We start from the raw sequence: 19259 nt of genomic DNA, 5'->3' as shown, positions 1-19259 counted from the left end.
CAAGTGTATTTTTAATTAACAATTTAATTAAAACTTTATTATTTGAAAGTAATAAAGTATTTTTAATTTAATATATATATATTTAATAGTATCTAAATAAATAACATCAAAAAAACAAATGTGAAGAAAATATTCGTGATAAACAAGTAATTTCATAAAATAAAAAAACTGGTGCCGGCGTGTTTTGTTAATTCGTTTTTGGCGATGGTTAATGTTTCTGTTTGATTTGGTTTTATGTGTATAAAAGAATAAAAACTGTGCAAAGTAAGTGTTAAATTGTTTTGTATGCATTTATTTCTTAAATATATATTTTAAATAAATAAATATGTTTTCTGTTGTAATTGTTTATTTGTTGTTGTGTTTAGAATTCAAATACAAGTTTTTTTCATTCATAAATTGTAACAAACAAGAAATTCATTTTTTTCCTTTATCGCATATTTAAGATTTTGTACATTGCATGCATTGATGCCCGCGGCACGCTGGAACCGAGGATCGCAGGTAATGTCCATGTGATTTATGATAAAATATCTTTATTCAATTTCATATTTTTCAGATAAATCCATTGCAGTTTTCTTCACGTGAGTGTTCTTATTTTTACTATGTGTAGAGGTAGTGGTTAGGTGACATTCAGACTTTCTTTTTCTCTTGTTCTTGATATATGTGACATAGAAATTTACTGTGCAAATTTGTATCGTCATATTTCCCTCTTTCTTCAGAAAGAAAAAACAAACTGATGATATTATTTTAATGAAACACTGACTACACCTCTTCGGCTAACTTGCACTCGGTATCTTTGGTTCTTCGGGTATCTCTTGTGAACTAAATCCGCCTCCGTACTCTTCACGATTAGAGCCTTCGTAATACAATTTGATATCGCTGACGCGTGCTGTTTTCCTGGTTTTAGCGGTCTTGTCCTCAATTATTACGATTACTGGCGATTGGAAACCTTTCATTTTGTATGGTCCACTGAATTATGGACTTAGTTTCGCGGCAATGTGATCAACCGCTTTAGACAAAATGTGGTTCCTTACCAGGACGTGGTCTCCGATTTGCGGTTTCCAGTCCCTACGGCGGAGATTGTAATGCCTTGCTTGCTCGATAGAAGCGTACTGCATATTTTGCCTTACTACTTCCATGATTCCTTGTAATTTCTGGGCTTTGTCCATAGGAGTGATGGGTACGTCTCTGGTACCTGGAGTGACCTTGTCAAATTGATTAGCTGGCATACGTGGTTCTCGCCCGAAATTCAAAAAAGCTGCTGAGAATCCCATGGATTCGGCTACACTTGAGTTCATTGCTAGTGTAATTTCTGGCAAATATGCGTCCCAATTCCTGTGGTCACCTTCCGTGAGTTGACTGATAAGAGTCTTAACAGTCCTATTAGTTCTCTCGGTGGGGTTTTCATATGGGGCGTATGGTGCGGTAAATTGTTGCGTTATACCCAAATCTGAGAAAAAAATTCTAGTAGCCCGACTGGTAAACTGGGTCCCATTATCTGATATTAATACTTTTGGTACACCGAAGCGCGCAAGGATACGTTCTCTGAAAGCCTTTTGAATGACGATCGTGGTCGCCTTCCGTATGCGAATGCAAAGGGCTCCATTTCTGGTCCAATGACTGAATCCAATACACGCTGAAACGTAGCAGGGGCGGAATGTAACCCAAATGGCATTACCTTCCATTAAAACAGACCCCGTCCCGGTACCGTAAACGCTGTTAATGGTTTGCTGTTCGGATGCATCGGTATCTACCAATACCCATTCTTCAAATCCAAACTACTTATAACTTTCACCTCGCGAAGCCGATCCAGGATATGATTTATGCGCGGAAGTGGATATGCGTCTGGTTTCGACTTTGCATTTAGTTGACGACAATCCACACATAATCTCCATTTGTTATTTTTCTTCTTCACCAACACTATCGGTGCGCTATATGCACTTTCCGACGGTTCAATGCATCCATTTTCCAGTAGTTCGTCTATCTCTTTCTTAATTATGGCTTGCATTGTCGGATTACGAGGATAGTAACGCTGTTTAATAGGTTGCTCATCAATCATGGAAATATTATGATGAGTCAAATTACAAACTCCTTTTAAAGTGTTGAATTTATCCACTTCTTGATCCAGGAAAACGTTGGTATCATTCAAAATAGCATTTGACTCATTCCTTTGGTCCTCTTCTTTTGTCATCGTGTCCATGTGTTTATTATGGCCGTCCTGAATAGTGGTAATATTATTTAAGACACCAGCATCCCATATTTCGCATGACGGTTCTGGTTGGTCTCCCTCGATAGATTTTCCATCTGTTAATTTCGTAGTGTTACCTGTTGAAAAATGTAGAATTTTACTAGACCTACAACGTCCTTTTAGATTTTGAAATTTAATTACTGATCCCCCACACTTTAGTGTGGCTCCTATGGCTCGATACCCAGTATGATGTCATCGCTGGTGCTCTCCATAACTAGAAAAGATAGTTTGACCGTTTTATTTTCATATTTCACATCACACTCCAGCTGCTGAGTAACCAATAGGACAGAACCATCCGCTAAATGGATTGTTTCCTCATGTTGAACCCTAAACCCTTTCACAAGATTGTTTTCTAATACCTGATTACTGACAACACTTCTCATGGCCTCCGTATCAACAGTTGCATGTGATGCCGATTCCCCTAATGTGATGATTGCATAGACGACGTCACCACTGGTATATAACTTATTTGCGGACCTGGTGGCAGGGGAGTTGTTAGCCCGTCGCGTGGAACAACACCCCGTAAGTTTTCCGTTGGTACTCTGCTGGTTTCCGTAGGTTGGGTTTTTCCCGCAGCACTCGATCGTTCGACGGCCTAGAGTGCCACAAATCCAGCAAAAAAGTTTCCTAGGTTTTGTGCATTCTCGTGCAAAATGATTTGCTTCCCCACCTCTGTGATAAGCGGGAACCGGCGGTGACCAATCGAGAGTGTGTTGGCGCTCTATGTTACTTAGTTGAGTAAGTCACTCGAATTCCTCAGTTAACTTGATCAAGCCTTCCAGAGAGGTAAATTCACGTGGTTTAATATGTAGCTGGTATTCTGGCCTACTATTTCGGTAGATTCGACTTATTGTTGTCCCCTTGTTAGCTCGGCTGGCCGCATCAAATCCTGTAACTCTAAAGCATAATTTTTAATCGACTCACTCTTCTGTGGATACTTGTCGGGTTTTCTTCAGTTGTTAGATGATAACGTGCACGCTTCCGTAGCTCCTCAACGGTTCCTGATGTACTGGCCTTGACTTCTTCTGGAATTAAAATCAAATCCTTTTTGCGAGCTATGGAAATCCATGCCGTCTTGACCATGCTACTAGTTTATTGTGTTTTAGTGGTTTAAGGGACTTCGTGTGTAGTCTAACGACTTTTCCTGAAACGTTTGTACACTGTTCTTTATATTCCTGGTGCGTTTCGTGTTATATTTTGTACTTCATGTGTATTTTCATGTTTGCATGCTTTTTTTTGTTGATTGCGCCGAGGTTTCGTTTGTTTACTTCGCGTAATTCCAAGTGTATTTTTAATTAACAATTTAATTAAAAATTTATTATTTAAAAATAATAAAGTATTTTTAATTTAATATATATATATTTAATAGTATCTAAATAAATAACATCAAAAAAACAAATGTGAAGAAAATATTCGTGATAAACAAGTAATTTCATAAAATAAAAAAACTGGTGCCGGCGTGTTTTGTTAATTCGTTTTTGGCGATGGTTAATGTTTCTGTTTGATTTGGTTTTATGTGTATAAAAGAATAAAAACTGTGCAAAGTAAGTGTTAAATTGTTTTGTATGTATTTATTTCTTAAATATATATTGAATAAAGTATTTGCTGTAAAGCTAGACTTTCTTTGTATAGTGACAAAGAAGCTTTATTAAAATTTAGAGGGGTTTTTGAATAGCAAAGAAAGATAAAGGACAAACACAAAAATTTATTTTAATTTTATTGAAGTTTGGCTAACCACACAACGCTGTTTCGAGTATTGCCAAGTACTCTTCATCAGTGGTCTTTGGAATAATCGAATTTTTATTTAATTAGTTTATAGTCCGTATATAATTTTGTTTGGACTGCAAGTGCCAGGCTTAGAACTCGTGGCTGTCAAATTAGAAGCGATGACTAATCGTGTTTATCCACAAGAAGCCAAGGCTGCACAAACTTTCAATGCTCAAGTTCCAGGTTTTTATTGTAACTTATTTTTATTTAATTAGTTTAATTCTAATTTAAAGCACGGCAAGTGCTTTGGTTGGTGTCACTAATTAAATAAAAATAAGTTACTAATTAAATAAAAATAAGAAGTGACTTCTTTTTTCTAGGAGTTTCTTCACATGCATCTTCAGATGGTTCTTCAGACGATGATGAAACGTGGATGAAAATCGATCCACTATCGATTGAAGATGATGAACAAAACTTTTCATCCGAATTAACCATTGATGAATAAACTGCAACAGACAATATAGTTTAATTTATAAAACATTTTGTTAATACGTACTTGTAAATATGGTAAATATAAAAATAAGTTTATTTATTAAAAATTTATGTCTGATATAATTATAAAATTTCATATATGATTTAATAATAAATATTTATTTATAATTAAATAAAATCTAATTATATGAAAAATATATAAGTACATATTATTTGTTGTTTTTATTTTTAATTTATAAGTTATTAGTGTTATTATTAGCTATTAATGAAAATTTGAACTAAACATCGCCTTATTTCTTTTCTATTTGGATTGTGGTTATTTAGTGTTCAAACTTGTTTTGAAGCCCTCTGTTGTCTTCTCAGAACCGACATACGGATATCATTCTTATCTAAAATACCAACTCAGTAAAATTTTATTTTTTATTTAATAATATTTACTGCCCATACTTACCAAAGTCCAGCACTTCCTTTTTTTCTAGTAATCATTGAAGAAAGCACTATCATTTGTTGATTTTGAATAATTTGTAATTTTTTAAAAAGTATGGTATGTTCTTTTGTATATGCAGCAACTGCCGCTTTTATATTGTGAACAACATTACAAACATTATATATTAAATTATTTAAATTTTCTATCATTTTAATATCATACGTTTACAATTAAAATGTAAACACAGAAAAACTCTAAAACTAGAACTTTTTGACACATGAAAGCTCTTTCCCATTCAATGTTACATTCAATGTTAAAGCTCAATGTTACTATATGACTTACTAAGGTCGTGTGCGAGTTAGGCTAAGTTGATGCTAAACCAAATGGGAGATTTTTTAGGATTTTTTGCACTGCACACATTTAGTCATTTATCAACACGTATCGACACATCACTACATTATCGGCACAACTTAGAATTTGCCTCATTTAGAACGCAACTAATACGGCGTTTACATTGGCCGAAAATGGCTCATTTTGAATGAGCCATTTGAAAGTGTTTACATTCGTTCTATTTCATTTGTTCTTATTTCAACATCTAATTTTTCAACTTGCATGTTGATTTGATTTTTGGCCTGTGCCAAAAAAATGTTGCATGAAGGTTAAATATGCCTTCAAACCTTACAATATAAACTGAAAACTTGTTTCTAGATTCGATTTATTTATTTTTGAGAAGTAGAAGTTCCAAAAATTGGTGCATCGTTTTAAAGAAAATGCAACCACCAAACATTTTTTACCTTTTTTTGTAAATATGTCAAAACAGCTTTTTCAAACTGTCAAAATGCCATGAAGAGCTTTCATTTAGGGTATGTTCAATGGATTCCTTTGCATTTGGAACGTATGTGGAATGCATTCGAACGTCATTCATACAGAATGTGAGAAAATTGTTCATTTTTGTGCTTGAAATTTTATATGCAAGAATGAGCCATTCGATACTCATTTTCGATTTTTGACCAAAATGAGCCATTTTCGGCCAATGTAAACGCCGTATTAGCCTAACTCGCACACGACCTAAGTACGTAGTGGAAACGTGTAATTAATGTAATACAAAATACAAAATTTAACATTAAGTTAGTTTTAAATTAAGTTAGTTGTAATAATTAATTAATTAATTAATAAAATAAAACATGTTCATTACTGAACACGTACGGTATTTGTGTTATGATGTGAAAGGTTAAATATGTAGACAAAAGTTTTTACATTTAGTTTTTCTTGTCATCATGGCAATATGAGTCATCGGAAGTCATCAAAAATAGAGTCATCAAAATTGAGAAAATCAAATAAAAAAAAAAATTCTGGAGACGTGTTTTGAAAAAAATTTTTTTTTTTAAATTAAACGGTTAATATTAGTATTGAAATATAAACATTCTAAAATTTTAAACAATTTCTTAAAAGTCTAATCAATTATCTTTAAAATGCAGTAAATTTCAAGTTCCTGCCGTGTAAAGAGCTTGAGATATAGCCATTTGAAAATGCGTCTACAATGCCAATTCTCAAAACCACATGCGTCTACATCACTTAGGGAAAAAATTACAACATTTTATCCCGAGATACATCATCATCAGTGTTACAGCTCGGGGTGAGCTTTAGCTGCATCAACCAGGTTTCTCCATCCTGCTTTGCATGTTGTTTTAGACCTACTGCTTTGGATACCCATTTTTCTGATGTCGTCTGTCAAGCCATCTTATACGTGGTCTACCTCTGCTGCGGTCATTATACGGTGTGAAATGGAGTATTCGCTTTTGTGGTCTATCTACCGGCATTCTCATGCCCTAACTACCTTAAGCGCTGCAACTTTGCGAACTGTACAGCAACTTCACCGTTACAAAGTTATAGTAGCTCAGCGATCGTACGCTGACGAAATTATTCATGGTTCAATCGGATAGGACCATAAATCTTTCTCAGCACCTTTCTTTCGAATGTTCTGATTTGGTTTTCATCTGCCGTCGTTAGAGTCCAAGTTTCGGCCTCGTAGCATAATACCGGGGGGATGATTGCCTTGTTGTGCCCATGACCTACGTCAATGCTTAATATGACAAGTCATTGCATTGTAGACAAAACAAATGTGACATAATTTATTAAATGCACTTTTGTTGAAATATCGCCTTGAAATACATACATTTTTGATGCATTTGACTCATGCAGATATAAATGCATATGTAACATAATGCGCAAGCTAAGTGATACAGCATGATTGGTCGATGCACTAGCATGACTCAAATTCTTTAGGGAAGAATTATACAACAATTATAAGTACTTAAATATGATATATGATTTAACACTTATTAGAATCATTTTTGTGTATTTAAATATACAAATAACCCAAGTACTGTTCTGATTGGTTATTTCTAACACATAAGAAATACGAATCATTGTGAATATATAACTTTTAAACGGTATAAATACCGGAACATTTTACCAAATAAATCAGACTTAAATCTAGATTTAAAGCATACACTTGTCGTTTGAATTACTGATCTCAAGTTTTGTACGGCTTACTAAGTTGATTAGAACACTATTCTATACGGCATAACCACTGAAAGAATAGAACAAGTGGCTGGAGATCTAAGACAATATTCGAAAAACCTTACCAACCACATTTCGACATAATAATTTTCTATACAATTGGCGATCCAACTGAAGTGACCAAATTCCTAAAGCATTAATCCTTAAAATTTCTATAGGCTTGATATCTTGTATCTAGTTTTCTACTACTAGGAAATTTGGAAAGAGGATATTTAAAAGGTTTTGAGGAATTATACGAAACTGTTAATTATGAGGAATACTTCAAAGAAAAATAGGAACGATTAGTAATAGCAGAAAAACTTGAAGAATTGAAACGTATAAGAAGAAATACTAGAACGCTGTTTGAATCCAGCTTATAAATGTCGCAACAGCAATTTGACAAAGTATTTACCAGAGCAGTTCTAACACTTCAAAAAGCACTAGAAGCAAATCCGAGTGCTGGCCCTTGCTCAATAACCTTGGAAGAATACAAAAAACGTCATCCGGTGGGAAAGACAAAAGAAATAACACTAGCTGCACCAAAAACAAATTAAAGAGGAGGAAAGAAACGAAAAACAGCGAAAGAAATTGGCAACCTCAAACGATTAATAAAGATAGCTGAAAGGGATTCAAAGGAAAGCCTAATCAAACAACTCAGAAATATAAAAAAGCAATGGAACCCAAACAAAAGAAGAAACCATAAATAACAACGCAGCTGCAGCCACTACATCAACTGCATTGAGCAATGACTCAATTATTTTATACATAATTTAATTATTTTAATTATTTTATCAAATAAAAAAATAAATACGTATTATAAAAGTATATAAGAAAACATGCTTTGAGATATATAAATATTTAAATAATAAAAATATTTAAAAAAAAAACACAATATATAGTAAAAGTTCTCGTAATGAAGTTTCTATCAGAATAATTCTGATTATATTATTGATTATTTATAATAATGACAATTTTGATTTTATACATATTAATAAAAAAATGTAAATTCTAATAATTTTCAATATCATATGGAGTTACAAGATTTGAAATATATACTACTAAAATTAAAGAGAAATCCCAATAGAACGTGTACAGAAAAATACATAAAGAATACACATATATACATAGCTCAAATTTGGCAATATATAAAAGAAATTATTTACAATAAAGACTTATTATTATTATTGAGTAAGGGATCGTGCACTGCGACCTAAAAGATTCGTGCACTGCGACCTAAAGACTTAAATTCAATAAAAACAAAATTTGATAGTCTAGTAGAACTGATTGACTCTTACCTAAAATATAGGGTGGAAAACAATAATAACATCAATAATAGCATAATAGAGAAATTCGATTTAATATCTGCTTCAAAAGTCGTACCCGAATTCAATGGGAACGTAAAAAGTCTATCTAATTTTATAGGTATTTTACAATTCTATTCGGATTCATTGAAGGATAACAATGAAAGAAGTATTTTGCTGAAGCTTATTAAAACAGCTTAATTGTCAGATAGAGTAAAAAATAAACTAATTTCTACGGGAGAAGACGACACAATCAACAAATTTATTCAAAAACTGAACTACATTTATAAACCAAACACAAGTCCTTTGACAATACAGAACAAACTGATAAACATGCGTCAGAGCACTCAAACAGTATTTCAATACGCCTCAAAAATAAAGGAATACGTAGCACAACTTAATCAAATCCATCTAGCAACCCAGGGAGAAGAATGCAGAGAAGTATTATTGAAGATGACAGGCTTAACTGGTCTAAATTCATTCAAGAGTGGTCTAAATGAGAGACTAAGCAACGTCATAGCTGCTGCCAGACCATCCACATTAACTGAAGCAATACAAATTGCGACGGAACAGAAGCCAAACGCATGGCATCACATACAAAAAATCTTATAACAGCATAAATAATAGATACCAACACAGCAATGGGAATAACAACAATACACAAAGAGCAAGAGGATCTCCACATAACAATCAAAATAGATGGAACACATCGCGAAATCAAAATTTTCAAAAAACGGAAATACCTCCGGCCACATAAATTCTCAATTCATAACATTGTAGTTAAACAACGTTGTTATGTTTTTGCGAGAGAAATATTCGCATGCGTCTTCGCAGTTAGAGGTAAAATTGTAAAAAAAGAAATGTACTAATGTACATAATTGTAATATTAAAATAAGGAAGAAATGTACTAATGTACATAATTGTTATATTAAAATAAACCGAAATAATAATAAACAAACTTAGTTCTTGATGACAAAGTGGGATAATAAAATCTAAAATAAAAAAACAAAATGCCGAACTTTCGCGACATAAACACTGACACGCTTAGAGGAAAGTGTCGAAAACTAGCCTTGTTGACCGTCGGTAGTAAGACAGAGCTAATAAAAAGGATCGTAACCGCGGAACTCGGTACTGAAAATCAAACGGCGACATTGGATAGTTCGAATGGTGTATTTTATGGGTGCGACAGCTGCATGACTTAGGATTGCTCATCATCAGCAATTCCGGAAGGATCTGTGCATGTTCCGACTAACATGTGCAGCCGACAACCTTCGGGTGGTGCCGTAACGAGCACTGCTCTGCCGATTACTTATAATGCATACACCCATACACCAATTGTAATGACTCCACCGTTTGTGTATTTCATACCGCATGCAGCATACCAAATAGTTCCATACCAATTTGTTCGTCAATTTCACAAAATACACCGATGTCAATCGCAAATTTAGGAACGCCGACATGTTCATTTGCGCTGCAGCTTGTAACAACAAATTCGATGTCTACGCATCAACGAAATATAGATAAAAATTATTCAAAAACGCACATTTCTTCAGCAACTCTAACGCCCAAATTGGCATATCCAAACGCCTTATTTCCACTGCAACAATATGGTATTTGTATCAACATAAGGTTCGCGATATAATTGAAATTCTATCAGAGTTTAACCCACTTAATAAAGAAGGCTAAACAGTGCAGCAATCGTTTGTTGTTGTACAGTGTACAGTCGAAATTAAAAGGACCAGCAAAGATGTGGAAGGATAGTTTACCAAGTGTTTTTTCTAATTAGATGTAGTTTTGTAATCAAATAGTGTTTGATTTTCCATCTACGGACACCGATGCTGACGTACACATGAAATTAATGAATTGTTCCAGAATGACGAATGAAAGTCACGAAGAGTTTTACTATCGAGTGTTGGCAATAGGTCGTAGAGGTCTTATGCAAGATAATTCAATTAATCAATATATTCTCAAAGGACTAAACGACTATAGAATGCAGCAGTCGCTGGCTAGCAATTTGTATGTGACATCAAATGATTTTTTAGTTGCAATACGAAGGCACTTAGCAAATGCGCCACTGCGAATTCAACAGAGAGTGGATAAAAATGTTACTAGGTAACCGATTTTTAAACCTCCAACGTCAAATACAAAAGGCGAAAATGCACGGATAAGATGTTATAACTGCAACAAGGAAGGGCACGTTTCTATAAATTGCAAACAACCACAAAAACGCTCACGATGTAAAAACTGCCAGAGAGTAGGTCACACCGCAGCAAATTGTAGATTTGTAAAAGAGCCGGTAAAGAAAACTAACAAGAATAAAATTTCTCTGATATCCGGAATCATTAAAGAAGTATAAATCAATGGTGTGTTTTTAACAGCATTTATAGATCCAGACAGTTCGGTGTCTTTAATTAGAAAAAGTTATGCTACAATGTTTCGTGGTGAAATACCGTATACAGGACGTGCGTTGCAAGGGATGTTTGGCGGCGGTTTTGAATGTACAACACAGTTAAATGTAACTTTACGGATAGACGCAATAGAATGTTCGGTATCTCTATTGATTATCGAGGACGAATTCATGAACAAGCCAATTTTGGTGGGTAACGACGTGCTGTGCCAACCAGGGGTACGATTTGTTATAGAAGATGTTTCCTGTAAATTATAAGCGTTTTTATAATTTGGTTTTGTGATCTTTATTTGATTTTATTTAATTTATACAATTGAATTTATACAATTTCGGTTATTGATTGTTTAATCACTTTTTTGTGTGTACCCGTGTGTTGACACGTTCGCGATCGAAAAACAAGAGACAGAATCAAACCAACGGAGTTTACTTGCAGCCAAAAAATATAACAAAAAATTGCTCATCTCGGGCGCAAAAAACAAAAGGCAATAAAAACAAGACTTGGAACCATTGGTTTGATTACATCTTATACAGGGTTAGTTAGATAAATTAATTAACCATATATTAACCATATAAAATATTATGTATGAATTATATAATATATTAATTATAATAATTTAATTATACAACATATGATTTACAATAGATTAAAATATAATAAAATATAATATGTAAATCATATAACACATCAATTATAATAATTCTACAGAATCCTACAATATTAACAATTTGACTTTAACCGCTCTAACAGTTCCAGTAGAATAGAGAAAATTGAATTAACCAATTTGAGCGTTAATTCCAATATAAATGAAAATTCCAAAGATGAGTTAAATAAGTTGTTGGTAAGCTACGCTGACTGTTTTGCTTCCAAAATGTCAGAGCTAGGTAAATATACCAAAAAGTAATTAACGATTCGCCTAAAGTCAGACGTGCCAGTTAGTAGACGACCATATCGACTCCCTTTTGTAAAACGTGAATGTGTAAAAGAAATTATAAACGAATTTCTTTCAAACAACATTATTCGTCGAAGTGAGTCATCCTTTGCGTCACCAATAGTCCTGATGAAAAAAAAGAATGGGGAAGATCGCTTATGTGTGGACTACCGGGAGCTGAATAAAATCACAGTTACAGAACCTTTTCCTATGCCGATCATGGAAGAGCTGTTCTCTTCGTTAGCTGATAACCAATATTTTACCATGCTTGATCTGATGTCTGGTTATCATCAAATCGCCGTAGAAGAAGGCAGTAAGCAGTACACTGTGTTCATGACTTACGATGGCCACTTCGAGTATAACTACATTCCATTTGGTTTGGTAAACGCGCCAGCTGTTTTTCAGTCAGTAATGAATTCAGTGGTTAGCAAAATGCCAGCAGGTCAAATTATTACATATTAAGATGATGTTGTTATACCAAGCAAAACAATATCAGAAGGTTTGCAGCGGTTACAAAAATTCTTGAATATTCTACATGACGAGGGGCTGAAGCTGAAATTAACGAAATGTAGTTTTCTGTCAAAAGAAATTAATTTCCTTGGCCACCTTGGCCTTTGAACGACCGAAAAACGTTACGGAGGTGCGCCAATTTCTTAGTCTCACAGGTTTTTTTCGTAAGTTTGTGAAAAACTATTCGCTTATTTCAAAACCGCTCACAATGTTGATGAAAAAGGATAATGTTGAATTTATATGGGACAAACCATAAGAAGAAGTATTTTGTAAACTAAAAGAAGAGTTATGCTCCGAACCAACTCTTGCGATCTATGAACAGCGGAAAGAGCATGAAGTACACACTGATGCCAGCGCTATTGGTGTAGCTGGTATATTATTTCAACGATCTGACGACAACATTTTACAGCCTGTATGTTACTACAGTCGCCATTGTAACAGTTCGGAGGAAAAATACCATAGTTACTAACTAGAGGTGTTAGCTATCGTTAAGGCACTGGAGCGTTTTCGATTTTATTTAGTGGGAAAACATTTTAAAATGGTAACCGACTGCTCAGCTATAACAATGCTAAAAACATCCACTCCGTTAATTGCACGAGTTTCCAGATCGTGGTTGAAACTACAAGATTTTGATTTCGAGACTGTTCATCGCGCTGGGATACGTATGTTCCACGTGGATGCACTAAGTAGGAATCCGTCTGAAACTGCCCAAGAACCTGAAACTGTTGCCGACAGAATTTTACGTATAGAAATTTCAACAGACGATTGGTTAACCGCTATGCAGATTCAAGATCCGAAATTGAAAACGATTATTGCTATACTTGAACGTAAATTCGAATCCAGTCAGAGGAAGCAAATCGAAAATGATTACATAGTCAAAAATTCCCGATTATATCGAAAACTAAACCATCAAGAACTATAGGTCGTAACGAAGGGAGTACGTTGGAAAATAATAAACTCTTACCACGATAAAGCAGGTTATTTTTCAGTCGACAAAACTATTAACCGTATTATGAAGACTTATTGGTTTCCTAGAATGCGAACGTTTGTTAAAGGCTATATTGCTAATTGTGTCGAATGCTATTTTAATCGAAAACCAGGTGGACGAAGCGAATGTGAATTACACATTGACGAATTGGAGCCGTTAAAGCCGTTTCGTATTTTGCATCCCGATCATCTTGGTCCATTTATAAGAAGCAAAAAAGAAAATACGCATATTTTAGTGTTAGTGGACAGATTCACCAAATACGTGATTATTAAAGCTGTGCGTAACACCAAAACACAGCCAATAATCAACGCATTAAATGAACTTAGCAGTATCTTCGGCTTGCCAGTGAAAATTATCACCGATAGAGGAACGTCATTTAACTCTAAAGTTTTTTTTGACTACTGTAAGCTGAATGAAATTAAACACGTTAAGACAGCCGTTCGTACTCCGAGGGTTAATGGACAGGTGAAAAGGTTAAATCAATCCATTCTATCTTTCTTAAAGACAGCCAAATTCGATGACAAAAATTTGGACGAAGAACTCCGATCACTACAGTGGATGCTTAACACTTAAATTAACTCAACTACTAATTTTTCTCCAAACGATCTCATATTCGATTTTAAATTGCGAGATATAACAGCCAATCACTTACACGAGGCTTTACAAGATGATACTCCAGTAGATATGATTGCCCGCCGACATGAAGCAGTCCAACGCATAGAAGCTGCACATTCCAAATGGAAGCAACGTTTTGACAGTAGCCATAAAAAGCCAAAACGGTATGAAGAAGGTGATCTGGGCCCTGTTGCACCAACACTTTTCATTTTTCACTTTGCAAAACTTATGAGTTACTTTTTTTTGCAAAGTAAAAGTGAAAAGCGTTGCACCAAAGACTTAACATAATTTACTTTGGACTTTGCAAATAAAAATTTCACTGCAAAGTCTTTGCATAAAATGCAAAGTAAAGCGTTGCACCAAAAAATTAGATCACTTTCATTTTGTATTGGTTTTTGAAAGCATTTCGATTCTGTATGTATACTTGTTTTTTGTTTGTTTGATATTTTGATGCTATGAGTACATGATTTATGCATAGTATGTACTTATGAGTTTAATTTTTGTTTAAAATAAAAGTTTTTAAAATAATATTTTATTTTAATAATTTATTTTATTACAATTAGTAATATTTGTATAATTTTAGTAGAATTATATGTTATACATTAATACAAAACACAAAATTTTTGTATATGATTTCTTTTATTGACATTGAATCGTAGATAAAGAAGTTGTATATATCCATAGAGACAATTTTTATGCTTTTAATTTATTTTGCTATAAAAAAAGAATTTATATGTAAAGAGTATGGATATGAGGTGTTTTAACAACAATTATATTGAAAAACAAAGTTAACAAATATAATAAGATGCTTTTATATAAAAATTTAGTTGAAAATCTGTCATTATTATTTAATTTTAAAATATTATAAGTTATTAAAGTATTGTTTACTTGTCGCTGTGTATTATCCTAATACAAAAGAAACCTCCGCATAAAGGGCCTAAATTACTGATTTTATTTAAAACATTTCTCTCAATTTATACAAAATTACCTTAAAACTGACTTAACTAATTTTACTATCAACGTTAAAATAATATGTTGTCTGTTATCAGTAATTTTAATTTTATTTTTAATTACATTTCAAACAAGGTTAAAAAAACGACGCAAGTCCAGACACTTGTGATTTTTTCTTCTATTGTCTTTAGAAATATATTGTTATTATCATAACTAGATACGGATAATTAGATATTTAAAAATGTTACCATGTTAGCTATTATAGGATATTTTTTACCCATGTTTTTTCTTAGCTCATAATTCCGAGAATTTGAACGATAACATACTTATAATAATAATAAACTGTTCATTATAATAAATAAGTGTTCATGCTTAAACAATAATTCACATAAAATATTTATATTAAATGCATTATAAATTTTTTTTAGAAACTGAACTCTTTAATTCTCAATTTAAAAGTATTGTCCGGTAATATATCCCTTTAATTATTGCAACTAAATTTATTTCAAAAACAGCAATAATATTTCCTTCAACTAATTTTCTATTTCTATTTTTTTAAAACTATTTTTATATATTTATTAATAATTTCTTTCATTTTACGCATTGAAAGAAATCACTTTGCAAAATTTGCAAAGTGAATTAATCATTTGCAGTTTTTTTTGTAAAGTTTTGCAGTTTACTTTTGCAAAGCGCAAAGTAAAAAGTGTTGGTGCAACAGAAAGTGCAAAGAAACCAGTTTTTTGTCAAATATTTCACTTTTCTTTTCATACTTTACTTTTCATTGAAAAGTACATTGGTGCAACGCTTTGCATTTTTTGAGTGTTTTCAAAACTTTGCTTAACTCAATTCTCAAATTAATGCTTTATGTTCTCAATGAGAGAAAAATGCTCAAAAATCATAAAAATTTGCAAAGTGCAAAGTGAAAAGTGTTGGTGTAACAGGGCCCTGGTAGTAGTTGAAAACGTTCCATCAGCTACTGGCGAGTCGAAAAAGTCAGAACCAAAATACCGTGGACCGTATGTGGTAGCGAAAGTTATTAGGAATGACCGCTATTTGGTTGAGGACATGGACGACCGTAAAATCAAAACTCGAAAGTATTCATCAATATATACCAGCGATAAGCTGAAACCGTGGTGTACTCTATATTCTGACATTGACAATTTTGAAGATGGCTCAGAGTTGGAAGAAGAAACGCAACTCGAGGCGACTTGCAGTCAGGAAGGGCCGAGCTGTATCCTATTCATTAATTCTCTATTCCTAACAATGTAGTTTAACAACGTTGTTATGTTTTTGCGAGAGAAATATTCGCAAGCGTCTTCGCAGTTAGAGATAATAATGTAAAGAAAGAAATGTACTAATGTACATAATTGTAATATTAAAATAAAGAAGAAATGTACTAATGTACATAATTGTAATATTAAAATAAACCGAAATAATAATAAACAAACTTAATTCTTGATGACACAAGAGAAACTCGTGTAGCAATAAAAAATGCTAAAAGAGATATTAAACCATTAAAAGATTACAATATTTTATATTACCACAATAAAAACCGAAACTATTCAAGATTTGAACAAATTCAGAAATTATTAAAAATAGAAGGTTTAAATGAAAGTGCTAAAAAATTAATTTTAGACATTTGTGAAGATTTTCAAGAAATTTTTCATCAAGAAGGTGAAAACTAACCATTAACAATTTTTAACGGTTAGGTTTTTAACAACGTATTTCGACCTTTGACAGAACACTTATATACACATAGTAGAAAAAGTCTACGGATATTCACAAAATTTTTTTAAATTACGCATAACTTTTTTAATTTTTAGTCAAATTCATTTTTATTTCCCGATTTATTTTAACCAACAATAAAGTTCCAATATAAAAAATTAACAGTTATTCTTACAAAAAAATTAAACACAATTATATGCAAAAGTAGCAATTTTTGAAGCAGAAAAAGTCTACGAACATTTCTTAATATTTACATTAAAACAATAAAATTCAAAAAATCTTAAATTTAATAGCCTGTGGGATAACCTCTGCATTTAATAACCTCTGTTAAGCGTCTTTGCATGGACTCAACCAGCTTTGCAGTATGCTGTGCGTTTATTTCTAGCCATTCTTCCTTTTTTTTTTTTTTTTTATTTATATTTAAACAAAATGAAGAGTTTAAATTTACAACAACTAGTCATATTGACTAACAAGAGGTTTTTTTTATTGCAAGTAAATTTATCTAAGTCTATCTAGGGTGAGCATATAGATACGAACTAGTCATCTCCTTGCTGGTTGAAACGCCTCAAAAGGTCATTAGGTTTGAAGCGGCATAAGCGTCTGTGAGTGACATCACAAAGTAGCGCTGGAATGGTGCTGTTTAAGTGTTGTCTCAGCCTGTCATAATGTTTTTTAGCAGCCTTCTGAATTTCTTGTTTGACAGTAGGTATTTTTAGGTCACGATGTAAATCAGAATTTCGCACGTACCACGGAGCGTTAACTGCATCTCTGATTGCTTTGTTTTGAAATCTTTGCATCATATCTATTATATGTTTCTTCGCACAACCCCAGATTTGGACGCCATAGAGCCAGACCGGCTTGAAGACTTGTTTATAGATCATAAGCTTGTTTTGCTGAGATAATTTAGATCTCCTTCCAATAAGCCAAGTTAACTTTTTGTATCTTATTTTTAGTTCATTTAATTTTTTCTTGACGTGTACCTTCCATCTCAGTTTGGCATCTAGAGTCATACCTAGATATTTCGCAGAATTTGCAACTGGAATTTTAACGCTATTTAGAAATAATGCAATTTGATTTTCTCTTTTGTTAGTAAAGTCTACATGATTAGATTTTGAACTGTTTACTATCAGCTTCCATTTATTTGTCCATTGTTCAATTTCTTGAAGAGCGATTTGAAGCTTAGTGGTAGACACCTTGTTGTTTGGACCTGTAGCCATTAATACCGTGTCGTCTGCAAAAGTTCCAACAATACATCTTGGATTCACTGGCAAATCATATGTGTACAGCAGGTACAGCAATGGGCCTAGTATACTCCCCTGAGGGACCCCGCGATTTATAGGATATAATTTCGAATACGCGTCAAGTAGTTTAACTCGATAGTACCTTTCGCCAATATACGATTCCAGTAGTTTACAATATTGCTGTGGCAGGATAGTGTTTAACTTATATATCAGGCCAGAGTGCCAAACCCCATCAAAAGCCTTTGATATATCCAGAAACACAGCTGAACAAGTTTCTTTGTTTTCAAATGCCTTTTCTATTTCGTGCGTAACTCTGTGTACTTGTTCGATTGTTGAGTGTTTTTTCCGAAATCCAAACTGATGATTTGGGATAAGATTTCTTTGACAAACTACTTTTTCAAGTCTTTTACAGATAAGCTTTTCGAACAGTTTTCCTATGGTTGGCAGGAGAGAGATTGGTCTATATGAAGTTGGAGAATGTTGGTCCTTATCTGGTTTTAGAACCATCACAACTTCAGCAACTTTCCAATAGCTAGGGACATGATTTAATTTTATACTCGCATTAAATATCTGTGCAAGTTTGGCTACTCCTTTTGGAGGTAGCTTTTTCAACACTTCACTAGTTATGAGGTCATATCCTGGTGATTTCTTTAATATCAATTTTTTGATTTCCCCAGTTACTTCTTTATTTTTTATCCGCAAAATAGCTTCATCATCTATGTTGTTATTTGGCTCTATATGATGGGTTTCTTCTTGATTGAAGGTATTACTTAAATATTCAGCCAAAACGTGTGCCTTTTCAATATTGCTTTTCGCCCATTCATTATTATCTTTTTTTAATGGAGGATTATGAGTGATCGGTCTTTTATATTTTTTCATAGCTTTCCAGAGAGAATAGTTAGTTTTGCTATCATATGTCAAGTTTGTAAGATATTTCTTAACATTTTCATTTTTAAAATTACTGATTTCTCTTCTTAATTTTTGAGTAGCATTATTAAGGTTTCTTTTATCTTGTATTAATCGTGATTGTTGCCATTTTTTACGTAGTTTTCTTTTATTATAGACTAGATTTAAAATTTCGACCGGATAGTTTTTATCAAATTGCTTACTATTCTGCAGTGGAGAACTGCGCCATGCCGATGTTTGAATCAAGCTTGTA

The 19259-nt window shown here is 33.2% G+C and overlaps 1 protein-coding gene across 1 annotated transcript; it reads left to right on the top strand.

Annotated features, from left to right (window-relative positions):
* The first annotated feature begins 13616 nt into the window (after positions 1–13616).
* LOC119665801 (uncharacterized protein K02A2.6-like) lies at positions 13617–14141 on the top strand. Its single transcript, XM_038075047.1, has one exon. The coding sequence runs from the start codon at positions 13617–13619 to the stop codon at positions 14139–14141; it is 525 nt and encodes a 174-aa protein (XP_037930975.1).
* Positions 14142–19259: the final 5118 nt, after the last annotated feature.

This window comes from Teleopsis dalmanni, chromosome 1, assembly GCF_002237135.1.
Source record: "Teleopsis dalmanni isolate 2A chromosome 1, ASM223713v2, whole genome shotgun sequence".
NCBI lineage: Eukaryota > Metazoa > Arthropoda > Insecta > Diptera > Diopsidae > Teleopsis > Teleopsis dalmanni.
This window is presented reverse-complemented; position numbering and strand designations above follow the sequence as displayed.

Excerpts from the sequence above, each read along its gene's own strand:
- LOC119665801 (XM_038075047.1), top strand. The coding sequence starts at position 13,617 with ATGCGAACGTTTGTTAAAGGCTATATTGCTAATTGTGTCGAATGCTAT.